The following is a 27833-nucleotide window of genomic DNA, read 5'->3' as shown; positions in this document are numbered from 1 at the left end:
CTTTAAAAGGGCAAAATATATTTTGCTTAATGCTATTAGCTGAATGTTTGCCATCTACATATATACGTGCATTGGGGTGCATTGGGGTCGAAGGGCATATGACTTTTGCCTGAACATTGTCTTTCTTGATAAGGGGCTGAATGTATGGATATTCTTGTATTCTGTCTTTTATCACTAGATCAGGTTTAGATTATTCTTGTAAATGGGCATCTAAAATTATATATCCATCTATTAAAAAAAAATAACTTAAATAAAAACATGAATATTTATAAGAAAATGGTTTAACTTCTCCAAGACGAAGCAACATGTCTTGTTTGAAATCCACAAAGCGGCATTCCAGGTTTGAAAACCATGATCCCACACACCCAGTGCTTCCATTCCTTCGGGCTCAAAATGGCACCTGAATGCTTGGTCCACCTTTTAATCTACCTACACAAAAACTAAAACAAAACAAAAAAACTTGATTGGTGATTTATAGCCATTGGACTGAGCAGTTGACTTTGGAACCCACCAAAAAAAATCTGTTCTGATGGCTAAAAATCACCTATTAGGCTAAAGAACTCATGTTGCTGATCCCACTATTTGAGATAAAGCATAGATTAATGATTAGACTATCAATTATAGCTGCATAAACTTACTTGTTTTTGTCGTTCATTTCTCCTAAGCTCTTATCATATTTTACAGTGAAAACCAAATGGAATCTAGAAGTGGACGTCAACAATAATGAACTTGGAACAGTTGCAGACCTTTCAATGGACATTACGTGTGATTAATCCTTCGAATATGGCATAAAGGTCCTTATTTTCTGGACCAAAAATCCCATCAGCTTTCCGCAGCGTTTCCTGAAAATATTTTACATAAAGCCCTTGATCAAGAAAATCTGTAAAAACTGGGGGGGGGGGGGGGGGGGGGGGGGGGGGGGGGGGGGGGGGGAATGGTAAAATCTGTGTACCTCTCTTGTTTGCTTGTGTGAGTTCAATTCCTTGACATTGGCTAAAAATGCACTAAACTGCTCGTAAGACAAACGACTCCTGACCAAATAAAAGATGAGATATATTCAGATTGCCAGCTTTTGGACTATCTGATTTGGTAGTTATTTGAGGCTTTCTAATAAGTTGGGACAGAAGAATGCTAATGTCGATAATTCTATCTAAAAAGGAAATGAGACATAGATGCAGGACCATAGAAATTTTAGCAAAAGCAAGCTGCATTCAAATCTTTGATACATAATTGTTTCAAAAATTTTATGCTAAATGTGATTTGCATTTACCGGACTTGGCGGAAGAATTCTTTCCCATCAACTCGAGTTCGACCTAAAACAAAGAGAACTAAAATCAGTCTAAGAACAAAAATACAGTGCTAAATCTGCCAAAACAATACAAGCTATGCCACTCTTCAATCACTATGTAATTGGGTTTTAATGTAATTTATCAGAAAGAAAGTTCTTCGAGCTAACCAGATTGGGATCCTAAGTCAGTAGACCCCGACATTGAACTGTGATGGCTTGATGGCACAGAAGAAAATATTGAAGACCTATCGTCAAACATTCCTCTTGTGGTTGAAATTGAAATTGAATGTCGCCTTGTAGGAGAAGTTGCTCCAGAAAGACTTGGAGGGGAGCCCGGAGGAGTAAGCCTTGGCGTGTTACTGTATGATGTTAACCGAGAACTGCGTGATGTCCCATGTCTTGAGGCTACCAAAGAAAAAATAACAACAACAACAACAACAAATGAAGATCCAGAGTTGGGAAACTAAGGGCGATAACATGTGCCTCACCTATGTTTCAATTAAAATCATTTAAGTCCGTAAAACACTTATTTTCAGTGTTTAGATAATGCTGTAGGATACTTGCAACTTTTGTGTCAACACTCAACATTTGTTCTCAAAATTGAACAAGAAACTCGGCATACCTGCAGTATCAACCGAACCAGCATCCCCTATAAATGAATTCCCTGTATCTGAGAACCGAGTCTGCATTGAAGATGATTTTGAAAGAGGTAATGTAGCATCCTCTTCTGCAACACATCAAATATTTTTCCTCAATTTTATGATGATATAAGCTGTAAATAGTTTCAGGATGGAAAATATATATGTATGTGTGTGTGTGTGTGTGTGTGTGTGTGTGTGTGTATGTGTGTGTGTGATTCATCACTGTCAGTCTACGACCAACATCTCTAATGTTCGAGTTGTGAATGGTCAAGGACATTAGTTGGGTAGTTGTAACAATGATTTATCAACAGCATAGCAGTATATGTAGAATACATCTAAGGTCAGGGAATCACCATTTAAGGAGTTTCCCTAGAAGTTCTCTTTGAAAAAAAAAGAAACAGATGACCCTAGACATTTACCTGATCTAATTGCATTCCTTTGGATGATCATCAGAAGTTAGGAAATGGTAAAATATTGAATACATTGATGAGTTGGATGATCCAAACAGTTTATGTTTGACCTTCCTAGACTCGGTGTACTAAATGGTGAGTCTGACCCTATTTCATGGTAGTATCATTGGTAGACTACCACCGTGATCTTCCCCATGGGTTAGTTCAATTTCCTCATTTTGATGGTACTACCGAATTAAAATGTAAAGGTACATCATATACGTAGTTCCTGTTGTGAGATGTCTAGCTTTCTTATTGAGCTTGGGGTTCAAGTGGCAAAACAGTATCAAAGGGGACCTTTTCCGAAGCAGAGCGGGCTCCTCCCAAAGCGCCCCCAAGGCGAATTTTCTGGATATATATCTGTGTGTGTGTGTGTGTTTTATTATCTTTGCTCTGTGAGGTTCCTTGCGGCAGAGAGAGTTGCAGAGGTCAGAGAGTTTGTAATCTTTATAGTTAATGTTGGATTTTCTCCCTCTCCTCCGTGGACGTAGGCAATTTGCCGAACCTCTCAAATCTTGTGTCCTCTGAGTAATTGTTTTTATCTTTATTTGTTTACTCTTGTCACACTTGCGCACAACAATTCCAAAATGCTTAGCTTAAAAAAAATATGTGCATGTAGTTCCAAAATACCTCCAAGAAGCGATCCAGAAGAAAAGCTCGCACTGCCTCGCATCTGCTTTGCAACAACCTGGGAAGATCCTCCTTTCTATAGCAAGAGATGAAGTTAGTGGCACATGACAGTACATACTTACAAAGTACCATCAATGTTCAACAAGTATAATAGCACAGTGAAATCCCTTTGTAGTTTAAACCAAATAAGCATCACAGAGCCACATAGAAATCTAGAAGAACATAACGAATCTGTTGAAAAAAGAACTTACTGAACTGTCTTCCTCCTCTTGAAGTGATTGCATGAGTGTTTTTCTGAAAATCTCCAACTGCAAAGGTGAAAAATAGGGAAACCTCATGTTAGGGGGGATACAGAGTCGTGGGTCACGTGTGTATGTACTTTTTATTTTATGTTTTCAATTATCTTCTCCTTTATATAAACGTTTATCCATTATGTTTCTATCTACTGGTTTTAATTTAAAGAATTGATTTTTTTATTATTATTTTTTTTTTTTTGAAGGATTACATCAATGTCAACTAGCAAAGTTAAGTCTTCCATGACAATTGGTTCGTTCCGGTTTGATTTATTGGAAAAATACAGAGGTGGAAGACATTGGAAAATGCATTCAAGCATAGAAGATGGAAACATGTTAAATCAACAAGTATGGGAAAGATAGTTAAGCTAATGTCAATACAGTCACTATGATGACATAAGTGGGTGCAGTTTTGAGAAATATCCGACCTTGGTATCTAGAATAACAAATCAAAGAAAGAGACATTTAAACAGAAACTCCAAATTTAATAAATTTTCGAACATTTCTACAAATTACCATATGATATGTGCCTAAAAATAGGTACTGATAATAGGGTGAAGTACCAAAAAATGCAAGAAGGCTTTAGAACTACACACGTGCCATCATGGTAGTACACCTGACAGACTATCATCATTTTTTTTGTTTCATAGGTTCACGCGGTTGTCTCAATAAATGAATTAGCACAAAAACGAAGTTCACATGACAACCTTATACTATCAAATTAACTCATAGTAACTATTGAAAATGTATCTTTTATTCTTTGAAAAGTGTAATATATTGAGAAAGAAGGAAAAAGGATTACAAAGAGGCCGAGAAAGCCTTACAAAGAGCAACAAACAAAGGAAAAAAATCAATGATTACATAAAGAGTTCCATCTAAAAATAAAATCATCAAAAGTTAACCCTGCAAATTCTATGTGTTGTTTTGACCAAAGGTATAAAGAACCCAAAATCTCCAAGAAACCTGCATGAGAACTTCTGATTTTACCATTAAACACCCTGTTATTTCTCTCATTCCACACTCCCCATACAATAGCCGATGGTAGCATAGCCCACAGGAGTTTTTTTTCTAGCGTGGAAAGCATTACTGGCCCACTTTGCTAACAAGGAGGAGAATTTACAAGGAAAAACCCAACTAATATGAAATAGGCTAAGGAAAATTGACCAAATATTATGAGTAAAGGGACAATGAATTAAGATATGGTCAACAGTTTCCCCATCCCTCAAGCAAAGGGGACAACAATTAGGGGTAATCCAACCTCGAATAATCAAGTTATCCAAAGTAAGGATCCTACCGAAGGAAGCCAACCAAACAAAAAAGAAAATTTTGGAAGGAACTGATTTCAACCAAATGATGGACCCCGAGCAAGATCGCTCGGCAAAAGGAATAAGCCACTCATGGAAGGACTTTACGGAGAATCTCGAATCCTTAGCCCTCGTCCATTCCCACCTATCCTGTTCGCTTTCGTTGAGGTGAATCAAATGCAGGAGATCAAGGAAAGATGTCACCTCATTTAACTCCCAATCATTAAAGTTTCTCCTGAACCCCAGATCCCAAATAGGATTGGAACTGTTGCGAATCAAGCACTGCTAGATAGAGCGGTTCTTCTTAATAGAACAAGCGTACAATAACGGGAATTGAGTTGCTAGAGGTGATGTGCCACACCAGTTATCCTCCCAGAATCTGATTATGTCCCCTAAACCCGCTTTGAATCTGATCTCTCTCCCGAAATCCTCACTCACTTTAAGAACCCCTTTCCAAACACTACACCCATAAGGGTCTTTAGCCTTGCCACTGTACCAACCTAGCCTCATCTCCCCGTACTTAGCCATAATAACCTTTCTCCAAAGACTACCCCTCTCCTCTCCAAACCTCCAAAGTCATTTTCCTAACAATGCCCTATTAGCTAATCTAAACCCCCTAATCCCTAGTCTCCCATTCTTCTTGGGTCTACAAATTACCTTCCACCTACAAATTACCTTCCACTTGACCAAATGATACTTCTTTCTACCACTCATGTCATTCCACAAAAAATTCCGCATAAGTCTTTCCAATCTAGTTTCGACGGCCCTCGGAATCGTGAACAGCGAGAGAAAGTAAATCGGGATATTTGCCAATGTGCTTTTAATCAATGTAACTTTCCCTCCTTTCTAAAGGTAAATGGCCTTCCACGTACTCAATCTCTTCTCCAGTCTCTCAATTACACAATCCCAGATTATGATGTTGTTGTAAGGTGCTCCCAATGGTAAGCCCAAATAGGACGTGGGTAGATTATCGTGCCCACATCCCAAAGTTGCAGCCATCAAATGAATATCATTCACCTCACCTACCCCGAACAACTTACTCTTATGCAAATTAATATGTAAACCTGATACAGCCTCAAAACAACACAACAAAACCCGAAGCACCCTCACTTGGTTTCTCGAGTGGTCTAAAAAGACTAAAGTGTTATCCGCAAATTGAAGGTGAGAAATCAGAGGTCCTTCACCGACCCTAAACCCTGAGAGCTTACCCAAATCAACCGCTCTTCTAAACAATCTACCCAGGGCTTCGGCTATAATAAGAAACAAGAAAGGAGATAGAGGGTCCCCTTGTCTCAACCCTCTCGAGCATCTAAAAAAACCAGTCGGACTACCATTGACCAAAATAGAATAAGACACTGATTTGACACACTTCATGATCCATCCGATCCACATAGTACCGAAACCCATCATCCCCATCATATATTCTAAGAAGTCCCAACTCACATGATCATACGCCTTTTGTAAGTCTATCTTTCCTATCATCCCCACTTTCTTATCCTTGATCCTAGAATCAAGGCATTCATTGGCCATCAAAACGCCATCCAGAATCTATCTACCCCTAAAGAAAGTCCCTTGCTCGTCGTCGATAATACTTGGGAGAACCGTTTTCAATCGCGCAGCTAGCACTTTGATATGATTTTGTACACTAAGCCCACCAAACTAATGGATTTAAAATCTCCAAGCTTATCCGCCCCTGATTTCTTGGGAATCAATACCACAAAAGTACTGTTAAGGATATAGTCCAGACACTTCTTCTCTTGCAACTCCTTGATGACCTTCATAAAGTCATTCGAAACAATTTCCCAACAATTGATATATGTATGTAACACTCTTGAATACATCTCTCTTAATTGGAAGTCCGAAGGCTTAATTCTAACGATTTCGTACTTGCAAACAAGGATGTTGAAACATCAAAATAGATTTCCTTAGTTCTATAGACTCCATAGCCGTACGACTTACCCCTATAATCTCATATGTCCGAAACTAACGACATACATATATAATTGCTAGATCTTACAAGTAAGGAAAAGTCCTTAATCCCAGCAAATCAAAGACCCATAATAAATTGTTGACCAAGAATTCTTTCATGATTCGGACTCAAGTAAAGGAGAAGCCAATGAGCCATGACTAAAGAATGTGTCATTGGTGCCCACTAACGATGTCACATTCCACGCATAGGGGTACTTGAAATCATGTAATAAATCAATATTGGATACTTTTAAAAAGACACTTGGCTGCTCAAGTACCGGGAATTAATGCAACATTGCACTCCTCTTTGATTCATCAATCAACATTTTCTACCATATCCATGTCAACGGGTCAGGCAGAAGACCCACCCAAACCCAACCCGATTGCTAACAAAGTCTAAAATTGGGCACAAACTTAAACGAACTTGGTATCAGCTCAAGGGAATTCCCAAAAAGGTATACAAAATTTGAAAATTTTCACAATCAGTACAATATTCAGTAAAACGGATTTTATTTTTTATTTTTTTTAATTCTCATTTTAGCGAAAACATTTTAATTCAGAAATGGTAAATTACCGACTTTGGAATTAAAATGAACAGTGTGCCATTTTGGTAATTTTTTTAATTTTCAGCGTATGTTTTGATAAATCACCCTTACAATAATGGGATTTAGATACAGTCCAGCAATTAAGTCCTTTAGTGTCAAAGTATTGTGTGATTGAATCTCAACCGTCCAACGAAGTCGAATAAGATTAGTAAACTGTGATTGCGAAGTACAAAGAATAAAACAGGTACCTTCGAAACATCTCGATTGAGCTTCTTTACAGTGTCGGACAGAGATTCGTTCTCCTTCGACAAATTCTCCTGCAACACAAACCCCAAAAAAAACCGGGTTCAAAGACCCAAACAGCAAATTGAACCAGAAAAAGACAAACCGATAAATAGAAAGAGAACCAAAACCGGTCCGGACCTTTTCCTCGTTCGCTTGAGCGAGTTTATTGGCGGTTTCTTCAAGGGAAACGTCGAGGGACTCGATCTGGGATTGTAACTCGGCGATGAGATCATCCTTCTCGTTGACTTTGGATAGGAGTTGTGATGCCTCTGATTCGAGCTTGGAGACACGTGTCGCAAGGGCAATGGACGTGATCTTGCGAGCTATGTCGAGCTGTTCGAACGGATCGGATGGGAGGACCGCGAGCACGTCCTCGGGAAGATCGAAGTTCGATCCGGTCGCCTCTTTTGCGAGCATATTTTTTATAATAAAAAATTTGTTTTTAGTTCTTCGAGTCGAAATAAGTGAAATTGGGTTTTTTTTTTTATTTCTAGGAAAAAAAAATGGGGCAGAAATGTAAAATAGAATATGTGGTGCGAAATTTGGATATAAAGATAGGGATTTGAGAATGCTTGGGGGAAAAAAATTGTGGTGGTGTGATTCGTAGGACCTGTGATTGGATAAAATAAGTAGAGACAAAATGTGGATCTACTACCTGAATCCCGAGTTGACTCGAATGAGTCATCTTGTCTTGGATGAGTTGAACCCTTTAGATTAGTTTAAATTATATTTAGATAATTAACACTTTTTCTTTATTATAAAGTGGCTGGTTTATGTTAGGAATATAAATCTAGTGGAGAACATGGTTTTAAATCTTATCCAAGATCGAGATGACTCGTCTGAATTATCTTGATATCATCCACCAATAAGACGAGTTGACAAGTCGTCTTAAAAACATGATATGTTCTAATTCTAAGGGTTTTTATAAAAGTTTTGTCTGAGATGACTCAAATAAATCGGATATCTCATCTAAGGTGATTCGGTCACGTTCACCGATGAGATGTTAAAACAAGTTTTACTTCCTTGGTTGATTGTTGAGTTTCCATTGACAATATATTCAAAATATTGGATAAGTCAATGTGATGGACAATCCGCATTGATCATCCCACTTTGTTCCCTTCCAGATTGGATGATTTGCTCAAGTCATCTCAATCTCAAGTGTATTCGAAAACCATGATCCACTATCCAATCTAGCCCTTTTAGACACTATTGCCATCGTCATCTTCCATGGCAATGTGTCAGTAACAAGTCAAAAAAAAAAAACTAATTAACAATGCATCACAATCAACAAAACAAAATGATTATTAACAAAGTGGATTTGATATGTAAAATCTTACCAAAACCTTTTAGCATGCAAAAAGGCATGTATTACAAAAATTAGGATTCAAAATCTTTATAATTATTTAAAGAATTTTAAATAGACAATTTATTTATCATTACGATATTATAATTTTATAATATTTAAAAAAAATAACTACCTTAATTGTAAGAATTGTGAGATTAAAAGGGGTTTTTGTAATTTAAAAAATCAACTAACCAAGTGTTGACTTTTGAAGATAATATATAAAAATAAAATTTTTGTAGTGTTGGGATCAATTGACAATCCTGTCTTACATGGGTTGGAAGTTCTAGAATAAGTTGATTTTTTGTGAGAATAATTTTTGGGTGAATAAATCATCCTTACAAAGAAAAATTTTCAATCTCATAAAAAATGGTTTACAAGTTGAAGAATCATCAAATGTCCGTTTTTATTAACTTGTGAACAACTTTTTATAGGATTAAAATTGACTAATTTTTTGTGAGGATGATCTCTTTCCATATAATACAAAGAGTTGTCAACAAGACTGTCAAATAAGGATTGTCATTTGATCCTGACCCAACTCATTTTTGTAATCGTAGAAAACTAATTGTTGTCATTCTAAGAGTCTTGGGATTGTAATTATGTTTAACTTTACAAAAAATGACCTTAACGATAAGATCGTAAAAATGTAAAGGTGATCATTTTTTAACTTCTAAAATTTGATGTCAAGGCTTACTCCACCTTCTCTCATCAGAGTAATGATAAAGATATTTTCAATCTTTCATAGGTGGTGAAATTTTTATCTAATGTATGTTTTTAAAAAATTTGAAGGCTACCTATAGTATAAACATAAAAAATAAACTAATTAATAATATATATTTGGTTCAATGTATGTTAAGAAACAAAATAAGAAAGTTATCAATGGAAAAGATTTGACAAGTTATAAAATCTTGAGTAATGATTTTCTGATGCCTCGCTCTGACCTACACTCAGATCACAGAACCGTAAACCATTTTGCCTCGAGATATGCATAATCATAAATAAAAAATAAAAAATAAAAACTTGTGTTTCCCCAGGTAATTAAATAATCTATGGTTCTACGATGGGGGAGTAGGGGTGTCATAATATCACGACTCTAAAATTTTATCAAAATCTTTTGGCATTAAGTATCAATCCTTTGTTACCTTGTAATATTAATAAAATTGTAATGATGATGTTTTCTATAGAAACCTCACCACTATAGCGCAAAACTTATTACATGGTTAAGTCATTCCTTTTTTTTATTATTTTTTATGAAAACTTCTCTCTCCACCTCGTACTTCTTTATTTATTATCATTCATTGTTCATGGCATTTCATATTTAATTATAACAAATCTTTAATGAAATATGTCTCAAGACTGCAACCATGATCCTCTCACATTTTGCAGTTCAAGGTACGTTTAAGGTTAAGTTAGTCAATTCAATCAATATTTTCAAATCCAATCTTTTTCGATTTCGAGTCATGAGTTTTTCAACCTTAAATTAGATTTTTCATTAGGTTGAATTGTTTAATGTAATCTCGTCAATTGAAATCGTTTTTATAGTAGTGAACTGTCGTTGGTGAATTTCATTGCCAAGGAACTTATTGAGACTCCACGGAGCGAAGGATTGGAGGCTATACACCCAATGTTACAAGCCAAAATTTCTATCTTGCAAATTAATGACATCGAAGGAAATGAAATGAAATGAACCATCGAAAGAATACGGAATCTACACTAATCAATCCGAGGAGCTAAACTTTAGAAATATTTGTCGTTCTGCGTTATCCTACTTTTAATTAATTATATATTATTATTATTATTATTAGGAAAAAAGTTAATTTTCATGTATCTTTACGGTATTACTAAACTATCAATACACGTCAGATCCTTAGATGTATAAATGAAAGTTGGATGATGGACATCTTTTTAGTCAAATTAAATGAGATTTTCGTCGATCTAATAAAAGTCAATGATTCCATGTAGCTAATACATGATTTGATGGATTGTGCGTAATGAATGATCAATGTTCCTCTATTAATCATCATTACTATTAATTATAATGAGAGAAGGCAAAATAGGTGTTTGTTTTTACCAAAAATTGGAAGATCAAAATTGCCCCCCACTTTTATATTTAATCTCACTATTATCAAGGTCATTTTCATTAAAAAGAATAAATTTCCAATCCCTCAACCTCTTACAATGAAGTTAATTAGTTTTTAACTTTCCAAAATTATTAAAGCACTATTTTTATTACTTTATCTATAAAGTTACCTTAATTAATATTTAAAATTAAGAAATAATCCTTATAATAGGTTAAATGATAACAATGCGAAATATTATTAGATTTTCTATTTAATTTTTTTAAATTATTTAATCATTTATAAATCCTAAGTTTTACTAGTTGAAAATAATACAATTGAATAGTTTTTAAATACTAAAGTTGGGTGATTGGATTTTAGGTTACTCAACCTCAAAACTCCATTGGTCAGCACATCGAATCAAGATGACAAATCATCAAAGTCCAATGGTTAACTTAGCTGAGTCCGACCGAGAATACATATAACTAAGATTTTCACGGAATAAAAATAAATAAATTATACTTTTTAAATGTCATCGTATAGTTAATATAGAACTCATAGCTTTTTTTTTTTTTTTTGAACTTAAAAAATATAATATGAACTAATTTTTGGTCATTGTGACGTGCCTTCCTTGACCAAGATTATATTTGAGAGACTAACATAAAGCAACATAAATGCATGGTCTTAAACCCCTAGGTAACTCACCAGAGATTAGTTGAGATGGTAAGAAGCAACTAGGTGTGCTCCTGAAGTGTGACTTTGAATCTTTATATGCCCCTCTGCCAAAAGGTGGCTACTTAATGGTTTCACTTGACAGGGTGAGATGGGGTGTGAGTTCTAGGGATTAGTTCTATTAGATAAGATTGGTATTTGGGTCAAGCAAAGCCAGATAGACCAAGGTTGACCCGCTACCATAGGTATCACCACGTTACAAGCAGAAGAAAAAAAAAACAAGGTAAATCCATTTGACTTTTCTCCCAAAAAATTTGTAATTTTCAAGTTGTTAGCCTCTAAGATAAAGTATTTTAATATATTCAATTCATCACACCTCCAATGTATTGCACAAAATCCTTGATTTTTTCTATCCAAAATTCTGTCATTTCTTTCAAAAAATCCTATGTCATTCTTGAGGTTTGAAGATTGAAGGAGATAAAATATTAAAGTTGTAAACGACCCTTAAAAAAGTTTACTTAAAGAATCTTTCATCTTCGATAATAAAGATAACCAGTGTTTTCTCATTGATGACTTGCCTCCCTTGACTTAGCAAATTTCTTAAAATGCTTTTTCCTACAACCTCTGGCAAAATCCATTTGATTTTTTTAAAAATTTAAAATCAATGATTTTCAACTGTTAATCTATTTTTCATTTGTTCAATATCTTCAATGTTTTGTAAAAATTCATAGATTTTTCTATCAAAATATCCATTCTTCTTCTTCTCCAAAATTGTTATAATGTTTTTGAGGTTTGAACATTGAGCAAATAAGATCTTAGGACAGTTAAATACTAGGGTTAAAAATCGTTACTATAGAGATTGCAGGGAGAAAATCAAGGGGTTTATATAGTGGTTAAAAAAATGAGAAATTTGATTGACACACCACAAAGCTATAAGGACAAGCCAAATATTAGAAAAAATAATAATAATTAAAACTCTATTTTTAAGGGCACCTCTTCTTGGTTTTCTTCTCTGATAGCTCTAACACTACTGTGTCTTCAGTGAAATTCATGCACAACGCTGGCCATTCCGATCTCTTTTACTCTCTCTCTCTCTCTCATTTATCTATGATTTTTTATTTTTCTCACCATCCTACTCCGATCTCTCTCTCCCTCTTTGTTTTTTTTTTTTTCTTCTCCTACTCTGATCTCTCTCTCCCTTTCTTTGTTTTTTATATTCTTCTTCTCCTCCCCCCTCTCCTTCAATCTTTCTCCTCCTATCTATTTTTCTCTTCCTCCTCCTTTTCTTTCTTCTCCTCTTCGTCTGAGTCGTCGAAATCATTAGAGGATGAGAGGGTGCTCTTTGACATAGAGTGCTCACAACAATTTTTTGATTTTTGGAGGTTCCCCTAAAAATTGGAGGGCTCTTGGGGTTTTATTGTGTGTCAATAAAATTTTCCTTAAAAAAAAGGCGTTCCAGTCTTTTTGTGATAGTCTCTATTAAAAAACCTAGGTCAAGGGGTGTGTCATTAGTTTGGAAATAGGGGTATCTCTAATATTTACCAAAATGTAGAGAGGAATGCTTAAATCACCTAAATTAAAACTAAAAGAGTAAAAAGACCACAAATTACAAACCCTAGCTCTCTGCCTCTCTCTCGTCTCTTCTCTCTTTCGCACGCTCGAGTTGTGTGCCCTAGCAGCCATGGCAACCACGGAGACCGCAAAGATTGTGAAAGACGTCTCACCTCACGAGTTCGTGAAGGCGTACGCAGCTCATCTCAAGAGATCAGGGAAGGTACGTATGACTCCATTACACTGGTTTAGGTTCTCTTGATCTTCAAACCTAGGATTTTTCTCGACGATCATAGTTGCTGTTTTTTTTTTTGAATTGTTAGATCGGTTTTCTTAACCTTTAATTTTTCTTGTAGTTTCTTTTAGACCTCTCTAAGTGTATATCTCTGTTACGATCTATTTGTAGCTCTGCATTATTTTCTTCAATTTCGATATATTTTTAATGTTAGCATGGTCAGATTGTATAACTTGCAGGAAAAAGATTGGTAAAAGAAAGAAAAAAAATCCCTCTTTAGGGTTATTTAAAATATATAAAAAAAACTATTTGGTTAAGAGGTGGTAAATAGAGATCTGCCGAAGTAGTCTGTAGTCCCATATGGATGGGTGAGATTGAAGTGTTATTAATCCATGGTTGGTTGGTAATATTTTTGATATATCGAAGCTTAATATTGAAAGATAAAAGTGTTGCCTTTTGCCAGTGTTTCATATATTGAGTTTGATTCGGTTTCATCTGATATTATTGAGATGGTGGTAGGATTGAACCTACTAAAAAAAAAGAAAGAAATTGAGGTAGAATTAACCTGTGCAGAAGTACGATGAATTAATTTTATGGGATGTTGGTAATGGGATCTGCAAGTTATGTTGTTTTATAATTAAAATTGCTTTGAAGGGTTCAAGGTTAGAGCAGGAAAGAAATCACATGAAATCCAAAAGCTTACCCTCCAATTACCCATAAAAAAAGGTTCTGTTTTTTTATATCGAGTGAAGTTGCAAGCCGCCCCATGTTGTGTCAGATGAAACAAAGTGAACTTACTTTTGTCCACCAATATTGGAGGTCTTTAGAGTTGGTGTTAAAACCATTTTCTGAAAGAGAGCCAAGTTAGCTCTTGCTAGCTCAGAGTAATGTATAAAATCATGTAATGTAAATCCATGGATATGGATTGAGGCGTCAGTCAAATCAAATGCCCTTCAAGTTTTATGGATCTGCCCTCATTTTTCCCCCAATTGCTTGTGAATAGATGGAGCTCCCACACTGGACTGATATTGTGAAGACTGCTACCTTCAAGGAGCTCGCTCCATATGATCCGGATTGGTACTATATTAGAGCTGGTATGCTGTCTCTTTCTAGTTCTTCTCTTCTCTTTATAGTATGCTAGAAGATAACATGTGCAAACACACGTGTATCTGAATGCCTTATTTGTAATTTAAAATATTAATTAAAGGTTGGTTTTGAAGATTACATGGTAAACAGGATATTTGTAATTTTGAAAACTAACCAGTGATTTTAGAGATGTGCAATTGCAATTTTATTGGGTTTTTACCAAAATGACTCTAATTATATTAAATTCAAATACAAAAGTGGGGGCATTTATGACCACTCAAAATTTTTGGTGTCAACCACTACTCCGCCTTCTCTCATTATAATGGTAAAGATATGTATTGGTAATTTTATTTTACATGTTTATCTTTTATTATTTAATTAACTTGTTTTGCATTGCAGCTTCCATGGCAAGGAAGATTTACTTGAGGCAGGGTATTGGAGTAGGTGGTTTCCGGAAGATCTACGGTGGAAGCAAGAGGAATGGGAGTCGTCCACCCCATTTCTGCAAGAGCAGTGGTGCAATTGCTCGTCACATCCTTCAGCAGCTACAGACTATGAACATTATTGATATTGATCCAAAGGGGTGAGTTGCAATTTATTTTTCTTCTTCCATGATCGCAGATCAGATCTTTGTTGTCTACATTAAAACCAATGCTTTATTCTGCACAAGATGTTGCTGGGAGTTTGTCGGGCATTACTTCCGAACTTTCATGGATCCATGTTTTTCTGAAATCGGCAGTTTGAATCAAAGATGATGTGGGGATTAAATATATATAAGAATTTAAACACAAAGAACTCATCTCAAGGACAGCTATTACCTCCTTTTTACTTTTTCTCTTATTCCTCTATCCAAAAATACTTTTAACTTTATTTTCGTTCTTCTCATCTCCTGTTCCAATATTACCCCTCCAACTTTATTATTTTTCCTCTTTTACTCCTTTATATATTTGTGAATTCACCCCTCCGCCCTTCCCTTTAAAAAACTACATATTTTTTACCAACCAGTGCCTTTAGTTTATATCCTTTTAAAGACCACATTTGAAGGAATCAAATAGATTGTTGATGATGAACATTCAGTGTGGATACTTCTGATATCTGAATAGGTCGTCTAGTCTTAGGATGGGTTAACTAACTGAATGGTCTGGGTCCACTAGCAGCACACGCTTAGATAGAGACATTGGAACATTGCAACTTTTAAAGCTTAGAAATCATTGTAATTTCTAATTTTTAATTTTTTTTCTATTGCATGACAGTGGGCGGAGAATCACATCCACTGGCCGGCGTGATCTTGACCAGGTTGCTGGGCGGATCGTTATTGCCACTTAAACAAATCTTTGAGCCCTGCTGCTACAGAGTATAATGTCTCAAGGTTTCGTAGATTTTCATTTTTAGCTGTTGAACTTACATAACTTATGAGAGTATGGTAAAATATTTTCTCTTTGCTGCCAAATACTTTGAAGAATGAATATGGTTATTTTGGTTAATGATATTATTTGTTGAGATTGAGTTTTGCATTATTTGGTCTCTACTGCATGCTTCAACTGAGATCTAAATTTACATATTGGGCATAGTTCTTTTGTGCCTATCTGTTATCAACTTCATTGGTAGGTAGACCATCAATTTTAGTTCATTAAACCGTATATTAAAACAACCCCTGGCTGTGCACAAGGATAACCTGCAAGAATTCCTCATCTAAAGAGGAAATATGAGGTGTTGGTCAAATACACCATTCCGTGCATTTGTCATGTTGAATTCCAAAATTGATCGAGCCGTTTCATTGGTGGACCTTCTGCTAAATCATCTTGTTTGATGATTTCTAACTATTGGGTTGGATTATTTTCATCGTGACTTGGATTATCTGTAGAAACATTAGAGTTTGTGGACTGTGCTTCCTGACCAGGATCCTTGTTGGTTGAAGGACAGGCAATTAGCAAGATGTCCACATTGCATTAGATTTGTAGGCAAATACACCATAGACTTGAACACCATGAAGGAATCTCTAGAGTTATGACCACCTTAGTGCCAAGCCACCCACTGAGGGAAGATGCCTAGAGGACAAAAGGGGTCAGATGGCTCTTAAGTGTAACTAATGAGATGATGCTTGCCTAGCTCCTCGGTGAGGTGATCTTGTAGTGGTTCCTCAAGCGAGAAAGGGAGGTGATCTTGTGGGGGTTGCAAAAGGGAGAAAGTTGGTGATTTGCCATCTGGTCATGCTATACAGGCCATGATATTGGTTATGGTTATTCTGGATGCCTGGCCAGCTCTCTTAATAGACCTATTGAAAGAAACAAGATAAAGTTGTAGAAAAAGGATAATTTTCTGCAACTTAAAAATATAACTTTCAAATCAATATGTCATTCGGTTCTAGGTGGATATAAGGGTAAATCTGTATCCAATCCAGGTATGAATCAGGTCAAGAGACATAAACCCATATTTTTATCCATAATCCTACCCATTTTATGCCCAAACAATGTTAGAAACATTTTGATAAAAAATGGCAGCAGCGGATGATTGCTGAAAGAAAGAAACAATTAATCTACTAAGAAGGTAACCATATAAATGAAAATAAAATAATAAGAGATTCTACTGGCACACCAACTTTAACTTACAACACAGCTAAAGGATTCTCTACATATAGATTGGTGTTTTATAAGTAAAAGTTTGTATGTTAACGTAAGTTCTAATGTTTTACTTTTTAAAGATTAGCGAATTTCTCGGAAAACATGAATTTTTTTAACTAAGAAGGTATAGATAAATGAAAATAAAATAATAAGAGATTCTACTGGCACACCAACTTTAACTTACAACACATCTAAAGGATTCTCTACATATAGATTGGTGTGGTATAAGTAAAAGTTTGTATGTTAACGGAAGCTCTAATGTTTTTTAATTTTTTAAAGATTAGCAAATTTCTCGGAAAACATGAATTTTTTTAACTAAGAAGGTCCCTATATAAAGGAAAATAAAATAATAAGAGATTCTACTGGTACACCAACTTTAACTTACAACACATCTAAAGGATTCTCTACACATAGATTAGGGGGTTATAAGTAAAAGTTCGTATGTTAACGGAAGCTCTAATGTTTTTTTTATTTTTTAAAGATTAGCGAATTTCTCGGAAAGAATGAATTTTTTTTTTGTTTTGTTGAGAATCATACTAATTCTAAATCGGACTGCAGAATTATAGGAAGAGGAAATTTGTCCTCGACATGAAAATAATTCTTTTTTCCACGTGCTTGATGATGCTTTGAAAAGTTTTTACATTGTAATAATTTATCAGCAAATATGTTGATTATAAAAATGACAAGATTATAAAAGTGACAAATTCACTGAAAAAATATGTTTGGAGGATTAAAATGAATAGAGTACTGAAATCGAAATTTTGTCATAAGTTGAGCATTTCTTGGGAAATTTTTTTTTGTTTATCTCACAGGAATTTGTGTGCTAAGTATATTGGTGTGGCAATAAAACATGTCTAAATTTAAAATTAAAAACAATATATTCTAATTTAACAAATAATTCCTTACTGAAAAGATTTGCATTAAAAAAAAAAAAAGTCAAAATTCCTTATAAATAAATAAATAAACACTAATGCTGGTGACGTTAGATTTACTGCGATTGTCACATTTATGACGTGGAGGTGCACACATAATTGATTTTTTACAGAATAAACAATGTACGGTTATGTGCTTACCCCAAGCCTGAAAATGTGAGAATCGCAGTAAAGCCCTATGTCACCTAGAACAACTTAAAAAAAAAAAAAAAAAAACACACACACACACACACACAGACGGAACGAAACAAAAATAAATAAAACCTCAACAACTTCGTATCATCTTAACTGTCGTCTTCGACATCATTGTAATCTGGTGAAAAGAAAAACTCGAAAACAAACAAACAAAAAAAAAGGAATTTTTTTTCTTGACGAGTCGAATCGGTGAATCAAGGCAAAAGAGGGGCAGTTGCGGCATCAAAATCGACAACACAAAACTCATCATCTTCGCAATTGTAGTATACAGATCTAACGGCGAGATCAAGTTGATCTTGGAGATATCTCTGCAACAGCCCCCTACCCTGGCTCTCTTCCTCGTTTTCGATCGAGATGGCGATGGAGTTCCCCTGATGATCTCCTCCATCTTGATTGATTGAGTTCGTATTCTTCTTCTGGTTTTCTTTTGGTCTTCTTCGACAAAATAGATTTGCAAAGCAGAGAAAAGGGAAAGCGACGCATAGAAAGGGAAGGAGAAGAGGAGAACACAGCAAGAGAAATATAAAGCGTCTCCTCCTACTTCTCCACCACCCCATCTTCATCATCTCCATCATCACCACCGTTGATTTCCACTTCACACACTGATCTCGACGCCGCCGCCTGTTTTGCTAACTATCACTGCTGTAATGCTGTGTTTTTTTCTTACCCCGTAAAATACATTTCCCTTTATTACTCCTTTTTCTCTATAAAGTATCTTTATTATAATTAGTTTTTTACTGGCCCGACCTCAAACCCAAGTGGTTATTTACATATTCACCCTTAACCTACTCTTTCCAAAATCGACCTTAGCCTTCTAAATGCAACCCACTAATCTTACAAAAATAAACAAGTTAATCAATAAAGGATTTGTGAACGTATGGCCTAACAGAAACACGTTAAAGTGCAATAAATACACATTGAAAATTAGAATGTGAGGGTCATTTGGCAAAAAGAAATTTTTTTAAGGGCATTTTCGATACAAAATTCAATTTTTGAAGTGCATTGGAGGGAATTTTTTTTTTATAACTTTAGGAGAGTATTTATAAATGGATTATGTTAACAAACTTTGGAAATTGGAATCTAAGTGGAATTTTGGTAAAAGTAAAAATATTTCAAGGTCATTTTTGATACAAAATCCTATTATCAAAGTATATGTATTGCACTTTAACATATGCTCTTAACAAGACTCTTTCTAAATCCAATAATGTTAGGGTGACATTGGATTTATTACGATTCTCACATTTCTGATGTGGAGGTGCAAATATAATCGTAAATACTTTTTACTCATATTAACATGGATTTCTCCAACTTTTTGTCAATATGTGAGAAACAGTTGACCTTGGCCTTTTCTCAAAGATACAATGACCTAAATGCCCTTGTCTTCAACAACAAAAAATCCATGATATTTCGCTCTCCCTCCCCCCCAAAAAATAAAAATTGAGGTCTTGAGTTCAAATCTCATTTTTGTCAAATCACATTTAATTCAAGAAAAAAAATGGAGAGGTCTTGAATTCAAACACCCTTTGTTGGCCACCTACATAGATTTATCCCTGCTTACCTGGTATATATAATTTGTGGGGTATTGCACGTACCCAAGAGATTTAGATTAGATATAGTCCTTTAAGTGGCTAGTTGCCTTGTCCCTATTAGTCAAGTCTATGAGTTTGAACCCCCATCATAAAAGGTAAAAACTAAGGGAAAAAAAAACGAACTCAAGGATATAAATGTAAATTGATCAAATTATTAATATACTAATTTCAACACAGAAGATGACCATTTTTGTAAAAGATAATTGTCAAATCAGATGTAAGATTGTTATCATAAATATTAAAAAAAATAATTGATTCAATCAGTTTGACAAAATGCATAATTATTTTGAGGACTAAGTTTTAGTTACTTGTGAAAAATGATACATGTCTAAACACATGATATGGGTTCATTTAAACATGAAATTGAATCGTTGACATTTATACATATTCTAGTAATACATATCTTAAGATACTTATTCTGATATTAAATCCCAATTGTTGGATTTTATGTTCATATACATCTGGAGGAAAAAAAAAAACACCTATGGATTAAGGCTTTCTTAGTCAAGGTAAGAACAAAATTCAAGGTGAGGAAAGCTAATAGGGTGAGATTTTAGGAGGACATTTGGTGTGGATCTTCCCCCTTTAGGGAGGAATTCCCATCTCTGTATTTCATTTCTTTGAAAAAAGATTTATCAATTCCACTTTTTGAAGATTTATAGATGAAGAGTAGACTTGGGATTTTGATTTTCTGTGAGCTTTTAGTGATTGGGAGATGGAGGAGGTTTGAAGGTTAATTGTTGTATTACACCGATCATTCCAAAGATGGAGAAAGAGGATGAGAGAGCGTGGATGGTGAACAAGGAGAGGAGGTCCTTGGTATAGTCTTTTTACTATTCTTTGTGTGATATTGGAGAACGCTCCTTCCCCCACAATGTTATTTGGGGACTAAAAGTATCAAGAAAAATTGTATTTTTTACGTTGACTGCAACTTTAGGAAGAATCCAAACAGTGGACTCTTTAATGCGATGAGGAACATGCGGGACGAGTTGTTGCTTGAGTTATTGAGAATCATCGAATCATCTTCTCCTCCATTGCAAGTTCACTCATGAGATTTGGGCTCCCTTCTTTAAGTTGTTTGGAGTATCAACTCGTTTGCCTAACACAATATGAGATTTCTTCACTTCTTGGTCTTCGCTTGGATACTTGTTTCTAGGGCCAAAGAGGTTGTTGTAGAGTATTACTCCATTCACAATTTGTTAGGGGATTTGATTAAAGAAATATACTCGTACATTTGATGGTAAAATGCATGATTGTAAAGGTACAATCATGTCTATCTTCAGTCTTATTTCCTTATGGTAAAAAATTTAGGGAGGTCTTCTTTGAGGATTTTATCTGTAATTGGGAAAGGATTTGTTGAGTAGTCTTTTGTTGTAAAGTTTCTTACTTGGTTGGTCACCTTGACCGGTCTTGCTTTTTTTTTCTTAATGAATTATTACTTCTAAAAAAATAAAAAATAAACACTTTGATTATTTTGAGAAGATAAGTAAAAGATTTTGATTAAAAGTTGAAGATGGAATATTTTGATCATTTTATATTAATCTATCAAAAAAACATGCGTAGACATGGGTATCTCAAATATTCAGCAATGGAAAGCCTTCCATGGAAGTAGTACACGACTCGCATAATACTTGTCAGGTTTCTGCTGAGCTTACTATAACTGCCACGTGGCAATTTAATGGCAAGGACCCGGCTTTAGGCGGAAGACTTGAAGTCCAGCTTAGCATTTATTGCGTCAAAAGTCAAAACGCCTCAATAACTTTTTGAAGAACTGAAGTTTAACACAAATCAACCACTTCGCAAATCTCAAAAGAGCGAGCGAAATCAGTCTCTCTCTCGGCTGAACGCTGACGGCGAAGTCAGTCAGCAAAGGAAGCTCACCAAAAGAAACAGAGAGAGAGAGAGAGAGGAGAGAGAGAGAGAGGGGAGGATTTTACTTGCAGATCCAAACGTCGATAGTGACTGCGATGCTTTCCACCGTACGATCCTTGCCTCTCTGCTTCACTTTCTCTCTCTTCTTCCTCCTCCTCATCGTCTCCCCAGCATCTGCTGCTGAGTCAGATCATAAGGTAAATTTCAGGCTCTAACCTTCAGATCTTTAATCAGCTAAATGTTTTGTAGATGTTCTGTTTCATTCGTTATTTATCTGAATTCATATAGTTATCCTTGATTTGTTTAATTATTAATTTCTCGGCAAATGAGGATCTCTAAATTGATGTCGATTTCAAGACTGTTTGGTGTGGTGTAAGATCTGAATTAGGCTACATTTGTTTCTTTATGTAATCTCTGATCTCATTATAGATTCCTTCATCATTTAGTTCTTTGTGATGCATCGATTGTTTGTAGATCTTTGCAACCACTCTATTTCTAGGAAAATTTGTGTATTTTTTTGTTGTTGTTGTAGTAGAAATATTTTCTCTAGGTTCGTTTGGGCTCAGAACTGAGCTGCCTCAACCACAAATCCCTATATGAGTTATGTGTGCTCGATACATGCATCTTAAGGCATCATATTTTAACACAATGTTTCTTTTATAATTTTGGTTGATATTCCAGACTTTCTATTTATTTTTGGATCTCTAATCAAAAAAAGAAACATTGTTTCATTCAAATACAAAAGATGTGAACAACTCTTCCCCTTTGTAGTTATTTTACGATATCTCTAATATGTTCTTCTTGATGAAATTAAGTTCTTTCACCTACATCACAACTAAAATAAATCTTAAAAACAAAAGTAATTCATGAAACAAAGTCCAATGTTAATGCTATATAACTCCACTTGATATGTATGGACTCTGAGCTTTCACTTGGTTGGTCCTCAGGCTTTTCTTGAGCCCGGGTTGTTGAGTTACCGAGCCCATGATTTTCCATATAGTAGCAAAAGCTGCATTCTCCATCTAATATGCCATCATTTTAATGTTGACGAAAGTTGTTCATGGTGTGGTCTAATTCCATTTTCAATTGAGAACTTGGTTCAGAAATGCTATGAGTTTGTGACCATTAGATCAACCTAGATTTTAATTTTAAATAATTGTCTCGGATTTCCTGTCTACTAGAATCTTTTTGGCCAAAATCAGTTCAAATCATAATCAATTTCTTTCTTATTTTCCTTGTTTATGATAGAAGGCACAACAGGCGCCTCACTAAATTAAGTATTCCAAGCCTTTACTAGAGCCTTTTCTCTATCAAGCTTTAACAATTTTTTATGCTAAGTTTAACATTTATCCTTTTCGATCTTGTTAACATCTTTCATGGTTTCAATCCATAGTATTATCCCGAAGATCCGGTTACTCTCTGGGTAAACAAAGTTGGCCCTTACAATAATCCTCAAGAAACATACAACTACTACAGCCTTCCATTTTGCCAGCCATCTGACGATGTTGCTCACAAGTGGGGTGGACTCGGTGAGGTTCTGGGTGGAAATGAACTCATTGATAGCCAGATGAAAATAAAGTTTCAGAGTATGTGGCCTCCTTGTTACATTCTTCGTTTTATCCTTTAATTATGTTTAAGAAACAATGACTATATAATTTTTATGTTTGGGCAGAAAATGTGGACAAGTTTCCCATATGTGAAATTAAACTGGACACTGCAAAGGTTAAACAGTTCAAGGATGCAATTGAAAATACATATTGGTTCGAATTCTTCATCGGTATGTTGTTCATTATTCATTTTGTCCTTTCTAGTACCACACCCCTTTTATGATATACAAGTTCTTGTACATTTGAACATGAGGTTACTGTTGGAGGTTCTGTTTGTCTGTGATATTGTTTGGGGTGCTAATTCTTTTACCTTTTTCTTCTTCTCTTTGTTCCTGCAAATGTTGATTGCACTGCCAGACGATCTTCCTCTATGGAGTATGCATTCATGTCACTTTTCTTCTTCAAATTGAGTCCTTTCAGATAGTTTGATCATATTCCTTATGCACGGGTAAATTGTCTCATTGTTGATCAGGCTATGTTGGTGAAATGCATCCTGATAAAAACATTGATAACGGCAAACATCTGCTTTACACACACAAAAAAATTCTTGTTGAATACAATGGAGATCAGGTTTGTGGCTTCCAAAGTTCTTTGGACATTGCGTGATTGATTTTATGGAGAGCTGTTTATGGTATTGAATTTTTTTTTTTTTTCTTCTTTGCAGATTATTCATGTTAATCTCACTCAAGATAGCCCTAAACCCTTGGAAGTGGGGAAAACATTAGCCATGACATATTCTGTAAAATGGATTCCAACAAATATCACTTTTGCACGGCGTTTTGATGTTTACTTGGACTACCCTTTCTTTGAACACCAGGTGATGGCATGTTCTCTTTATGCGTTCTCATGAATAGAACTCGATTCTTTTAGCTATTTAAAACTAGGTTCACCTTATTTGCTCTCTCTGTTTGTTTACAATCATACTTCATTGGTTGTAGCATATTATCATAATCTTTGTTAAACCAGATTTCATCAAAATCAACTTTACTAGGACTGGTAGTATTGCTATGTTTTGGCAAATAACATTTTATGCTTGTATTTAAGACTTATCTTATTAAATCTGTAAATTTGGTCTTTTTCTTTGCAGATTCATTGGTTCTCCATTTTCAATTCATTCATGATGGTTATTTTCCTCACTGGCTTGGTATCAATGATATTGATGCGAACCCTTAGAAATGACTACGCAAAATATGCTCGAGAAGATGATGATCTAGAAACACTGGTGACTTCATCTGTATTTTTTTCCTGATTTCCCTTTACTCATTTTCTTCTTATTGGGCTTTTGCTTAATTATCTTCTCATTCATCTTGAAACACTTTTCAATAAATGCTAACTGACCAAAGGTTGGTAACTATTTTCAACACTTAATTATCAGGAAAGAGATGCGAGTGAAGAGTCTGGTTGGAAACTAGTCCATGGGGATGTTTTTCGGCCTCCCCGCAATTTGGCTTTACTTTCAGCAGTTGTTGGGACTGGTGCTCAGCTTACAATGCTTGTTCTTCTCGTCATCCTTTTGGCAATAATTGGGATGCTATACGTCGGGTATGTTTGACAACTAGCTATGAAATACTGTCTGACCTGAAGCATATAATTGAATTTATTGTAGTTTATTTCATCTTTCTTGCTAAGTATAGAATTGTTTTTATTTTAAATTTTGTATCCAGTGATATTATTTCAATATGGATAGGCCATTTTTCCTTGTGTTATTTTATTTGATCTCATTAGTTTGGTCAATTAATTACCTGTTATGTTGTTAATTGGTTCAGGCGAGGAGCAATTATAACTACTTTTATTGTATGTTATGCTCTTACATCATTCATTTCTGGATATGTGAGTGGTGGGCTTTACTCACGCAATGGTGGTATGTATTTTATCCATTAATTGGCCTCTTTTGCTTCTCTTTGATGTCAATAGTCTTGAATTCAAGGGCTTTCATTAAGTTTTCAAGTTCTTTCTTTTGTTGTCACCCCGATATCTCAACTTAAGCTTACTTTTCTGTTTTATGTTCAGGTAAAAACTGGATAAAATCAATGATTCTCACGGCATCACTTTTCCCATTTTTGTGCTTTGGGATTGGGTTTATACTGAATACGATTGCTATCTTCTACGGATCTCTAGCAGCTATTCCCTTTGGCACAATGGTGGTGGTGTTTGTCATTTGGGCTTTCATCTCATTCCCTCTCGCACTTCTTGGTACCATTGTTGGAAGAAACTGGAGTGGTGCTCCAAACAATCCGTGTCGTGTGAAGACCATTCCTCGTCCAATCCCCGAGAGGAAATGGTATCTCACACCATCTATTGTCTCATTGATGGGAGGTCTGCTTCCCTTTGGTAGCATATTCATTGAGATGTATTTTGTCTTCACATCTTTCTGGAATTACAAGGTAAATATTATGATTCAAATGCCTTGAGAAAATTTTCTGAGATTTTTCATGATATTTTTTAGAGATATTCTATTGCCACACCAACTTTTACTTATTACATCCCAATTTCTTAAAACACTCTCCAAACATTACAACGGGTTGGCTCAAATTATAATCTCAACATTATAACACTCTTTCAAACAATTCAGAAGTTGTGTACTATTATGATTAGGCTCATATAAAATCACAAACCCAAAAAATAGAAATCTGGCCAAAAGAAAATGAGAGAGCTTCTATTAGCACCTCAAATTTTTACTTATTCACAACTATTCACTTGTTTTCTTTATTTTTAATTGGAGTGTAATAAGTAAAAGTTGGGGTGCCAATAGCAGCTCTCTATTTTTAATATCTTCTCAAATTTAACCGTGATGAAAATATTGCCAACTCTGTGCTATGCCTTGAAAATCTGCAATAAATTGATTAAAATTTAAAGCATATTGGAATTTCCTGATACAATTGCTTGAAAAAGTGAACATTAAAAATCTCCATGGATTTATCCTCTTCAGCTAATCATCTGTGAGAACAAGTTTTGTTAAGTTGTACTTTAGGAGGAACCTCAAATGTGATTGTATTGCATTGTACATTGGGTTACTTGCAATCATTCAGTGTGCACATATGCTATTTGGGACTACTGTAGGTCTAATATGCTTCTGGTGTGTTGTTCATGCTTCGCAGGTGTACTACGTTTATGGATTTATGTTACTGGTATTCCTGATTCTTATTATTGTTACCATTTGTGTTACAATTGTGGGCACATATTTCTTGCTCAATGCCGAGAACTATCATTGGCAATGGACTTCATTCTTCTCTGCCGCGTCGACGGCTATCTATGTGTACCTCTACTCTGTTTATTACTACCACGAGAAGACCAAGATGTCAGGCTTCTTCCAGACTAGCTTTTATTTTGGATACACACTGATGTTGTGTTTTGGTCTAGGAATCCTGTGTGGTGAGTTTTTACAATATGTTCATGTATTTTTCTGCTTAGTTCTTTATTATTCACTTTTTTTGGTGAATTTGTATTTGTCTGCTTAAAATTCATCTGTATCTCTCTCACTGTAAATTATCAGGGGCTGTTGGTTATCTGGGTTCTACTTTATTTGTGAGGAGGATTTACAGAAACATCAAATGTGACTAGTGAGGGGCAGCGGCAAACAGACTTTTACTGCTTAATGAATTCTCATTGTTGAGGCAAAAGTGTTTGAGAAACTAGTCACCTGATATACACCACCGAAGTCTACGGATGGAACCATGGGGGGGTTTCCTTTTTGTTTCTGAACATGGTATTTTTCCCCAGATGTAAGTGAAAAAAAAATCCTTATTTTACTTAATTTAGATTGCATGGACCGATATAATCTTGAAATTCCTCGTACGTTACTTGTAATTTTCATTTCTCCTTTTCTGTTACTTAGGACCAAGGTTGTAGACTAATTCTCTTCACTCCACAGATTGATGGCCCATGTAACTGAGTCATTCAATTTTTTTTTTCTTTTCATTTTATTAATACTGGTTTGATCTGAGTTTCTTGATAAGTCAAGGGATAATAGATGAAGAATAGTTGTATTTAAGGACTTCTATGAAAAATAAGTTGAGTATGTGTTCTTTATACTGGGAGACATGAATGCTTGACTGTGCGTTAGCCGTTCCAACCTTAACCCAACACCAATTTGGACAGATGCATTTGATAAGATACATTTTGTACCAGCGTAACAGTGCAGAATTTATGCTGATGCTTTCAGTGTGACTATCTGTGCATGAGCTAAATTATTATTACAACTGGTCTACAGTGGTGCATGATACACAAATGTTAAGATAAACAGAAGCAATTGAGAAGAAGAGAAGAGAAACAAGATGCAATCACATATAGAAGAAACACAGATTTTTTTTTCTATGTGGTTCCCTCGAGATTGAGGTACTTCATGGATTACATAGATTCCACTATGAAGAGAAAACTTGCAGTTACAGATTATCCCCTTTCACCAAAGTAAGATAAATATATACGCCCGGGACTACATAACAAGGATTTTTCATAATATTAGTAAAATTACAAAAAAATACCCTTGGAAATTTTCTTTAGCGGCCTCAACCAGCGGGGACCATTGTAGAATACAAAAATTTGAAATGTTCCCTTTTCATGATAAGATTCTTGGTAAAGAATATAATTTCTATTATAGAAAGATTTCTTTGTTCCTTGGCAATATATAATATATATTTAACATTTTCTGTTGACGAAAATGAAGTTTAGTTT

The 27833-nt window shown here is 35.1% G+C and overlaps 3 protein-coding genes across 6 annotated transcripts; 2 read left to right on the top strand and 1 right to left on the bottom strand.

Moving 5' to 3' along the window:
- Nucleotides 1–203: 203 nt before the first annotated feature.
- On the bottom strand, nt 204–7925 carry LOC147402972 (PH-response transcription factor). 3 transcript variants are annotated; one of them, XR_015177374.1, is made up of 10 exons: nt 7542–7925; nt 7367–7435; nt 3260–3316; nt 3009–3084; nt 1911–2015; nt 1457–1693; nt 1271–1313; nt 953–1031; nt 639–842; nt 204–440 (listed from the first exon to the last, which is right to left on the bottom strand). XR_015177374.1 is itself a non-coding variant. In XM_086438401.1 (10 exons), the coding sequence occupies exons 1-9, from the start codon at nt 7818–7820 to the stop codon at nt 750–752; spliced, it is 1038 nt and encodes a 345-aa protein (XP_086294527.1). In that variant the 5' UTR covers nt 7821–7925; the 3' UTR covers nt 204–440; nt 747–749. The 3 variants fall into 3 exon arrangements, 2 of the variants coding, with proteins under 2 accessions (XP_086294527.1, XP_086294526.1); XM_086438401.1 differs by having other exon boundaries at nt 747–842; XM_086438400.1 differs by having other exon boundaries at nt 204–842; nt 7542–7924.
- Nucleotides 7926–13075: 5150 nt separating this feature from the next.
- Nucleotides 13076–15860, top strand: LOC147402971 (small ribosomal subunit protein eS19x-like). The gene is made up of 4 exons (XM_086438399.1): nt 13076–13248; nt 14264–14354; nt 14746–14929; nt 15600–15860. Exons 1-4 carry the CDS (start codon nt 13156–13158, stop codon nt 15670–15672), a joined length of 441 nt encoding a protein of 146 aa, XP_086294525.1. The 5' UTR covers nt 13076–13155; the 3' UTR covers nt 15673–15860.
- Nucleotides 15861–21338: 5478 nt separating this feature from the next.
- LOC147402970 (transmembrane 9 superfamily member 1-like) lies at nt 21339–27117 on the top strand. Of its 2 annotated transcripts, none has more exons than XM_086438393.1 (12): nt 21339–21752; nt 22949–23141; nt 23228–23332; nt 23520–23537; nt 23635–23732; nt 23827–23979; nt 24250–24396; nt 24538–24704; nt 24929–25023; nt 25173–25546; nt 26261–26534; nt 26656–27117. In XM_086438393.1, exons 1-12 carry the CDS (start codon nt 21651–21653, stop codon nt 26721–26723), a joined length of 1794 nt encoding a protein of 597 aa, XP_086294519.1. In that variant the 5' UTR covers nt 21339–21650; the 3' UTR covers nt 26724–27117. The 2 variants fall into 2 exon arrangements, with proteins under 2 accessions (XP_086294519.1, XP_086294520.1); XM_086438394.1 differs by having other exon boundaries at nt 21350–21752; nt 24250–24384.
- The last annotated feature ends 716 nt before the right edge of the window (nt 27118–27833 follow it).

Source organism: Akebia trifoliata, chromosome 4 (assembly GCF_017979445.1).
Source record: "Akebia trifoliata isolate Shusen 1 chromosome 4, ASM1797944v1, whole genome shotgun sequence".
Classification (NCBI taxonomy): Eukaryota; Viridiplantae; Streptophyta; class Magnoliopsida; order Ranunculales; family Lardizabalaceae; genus Akebia; species Akebia trifoliata.
This window is presented reverse-complemented; position numbering and strand designations above follow the sequence as displayed.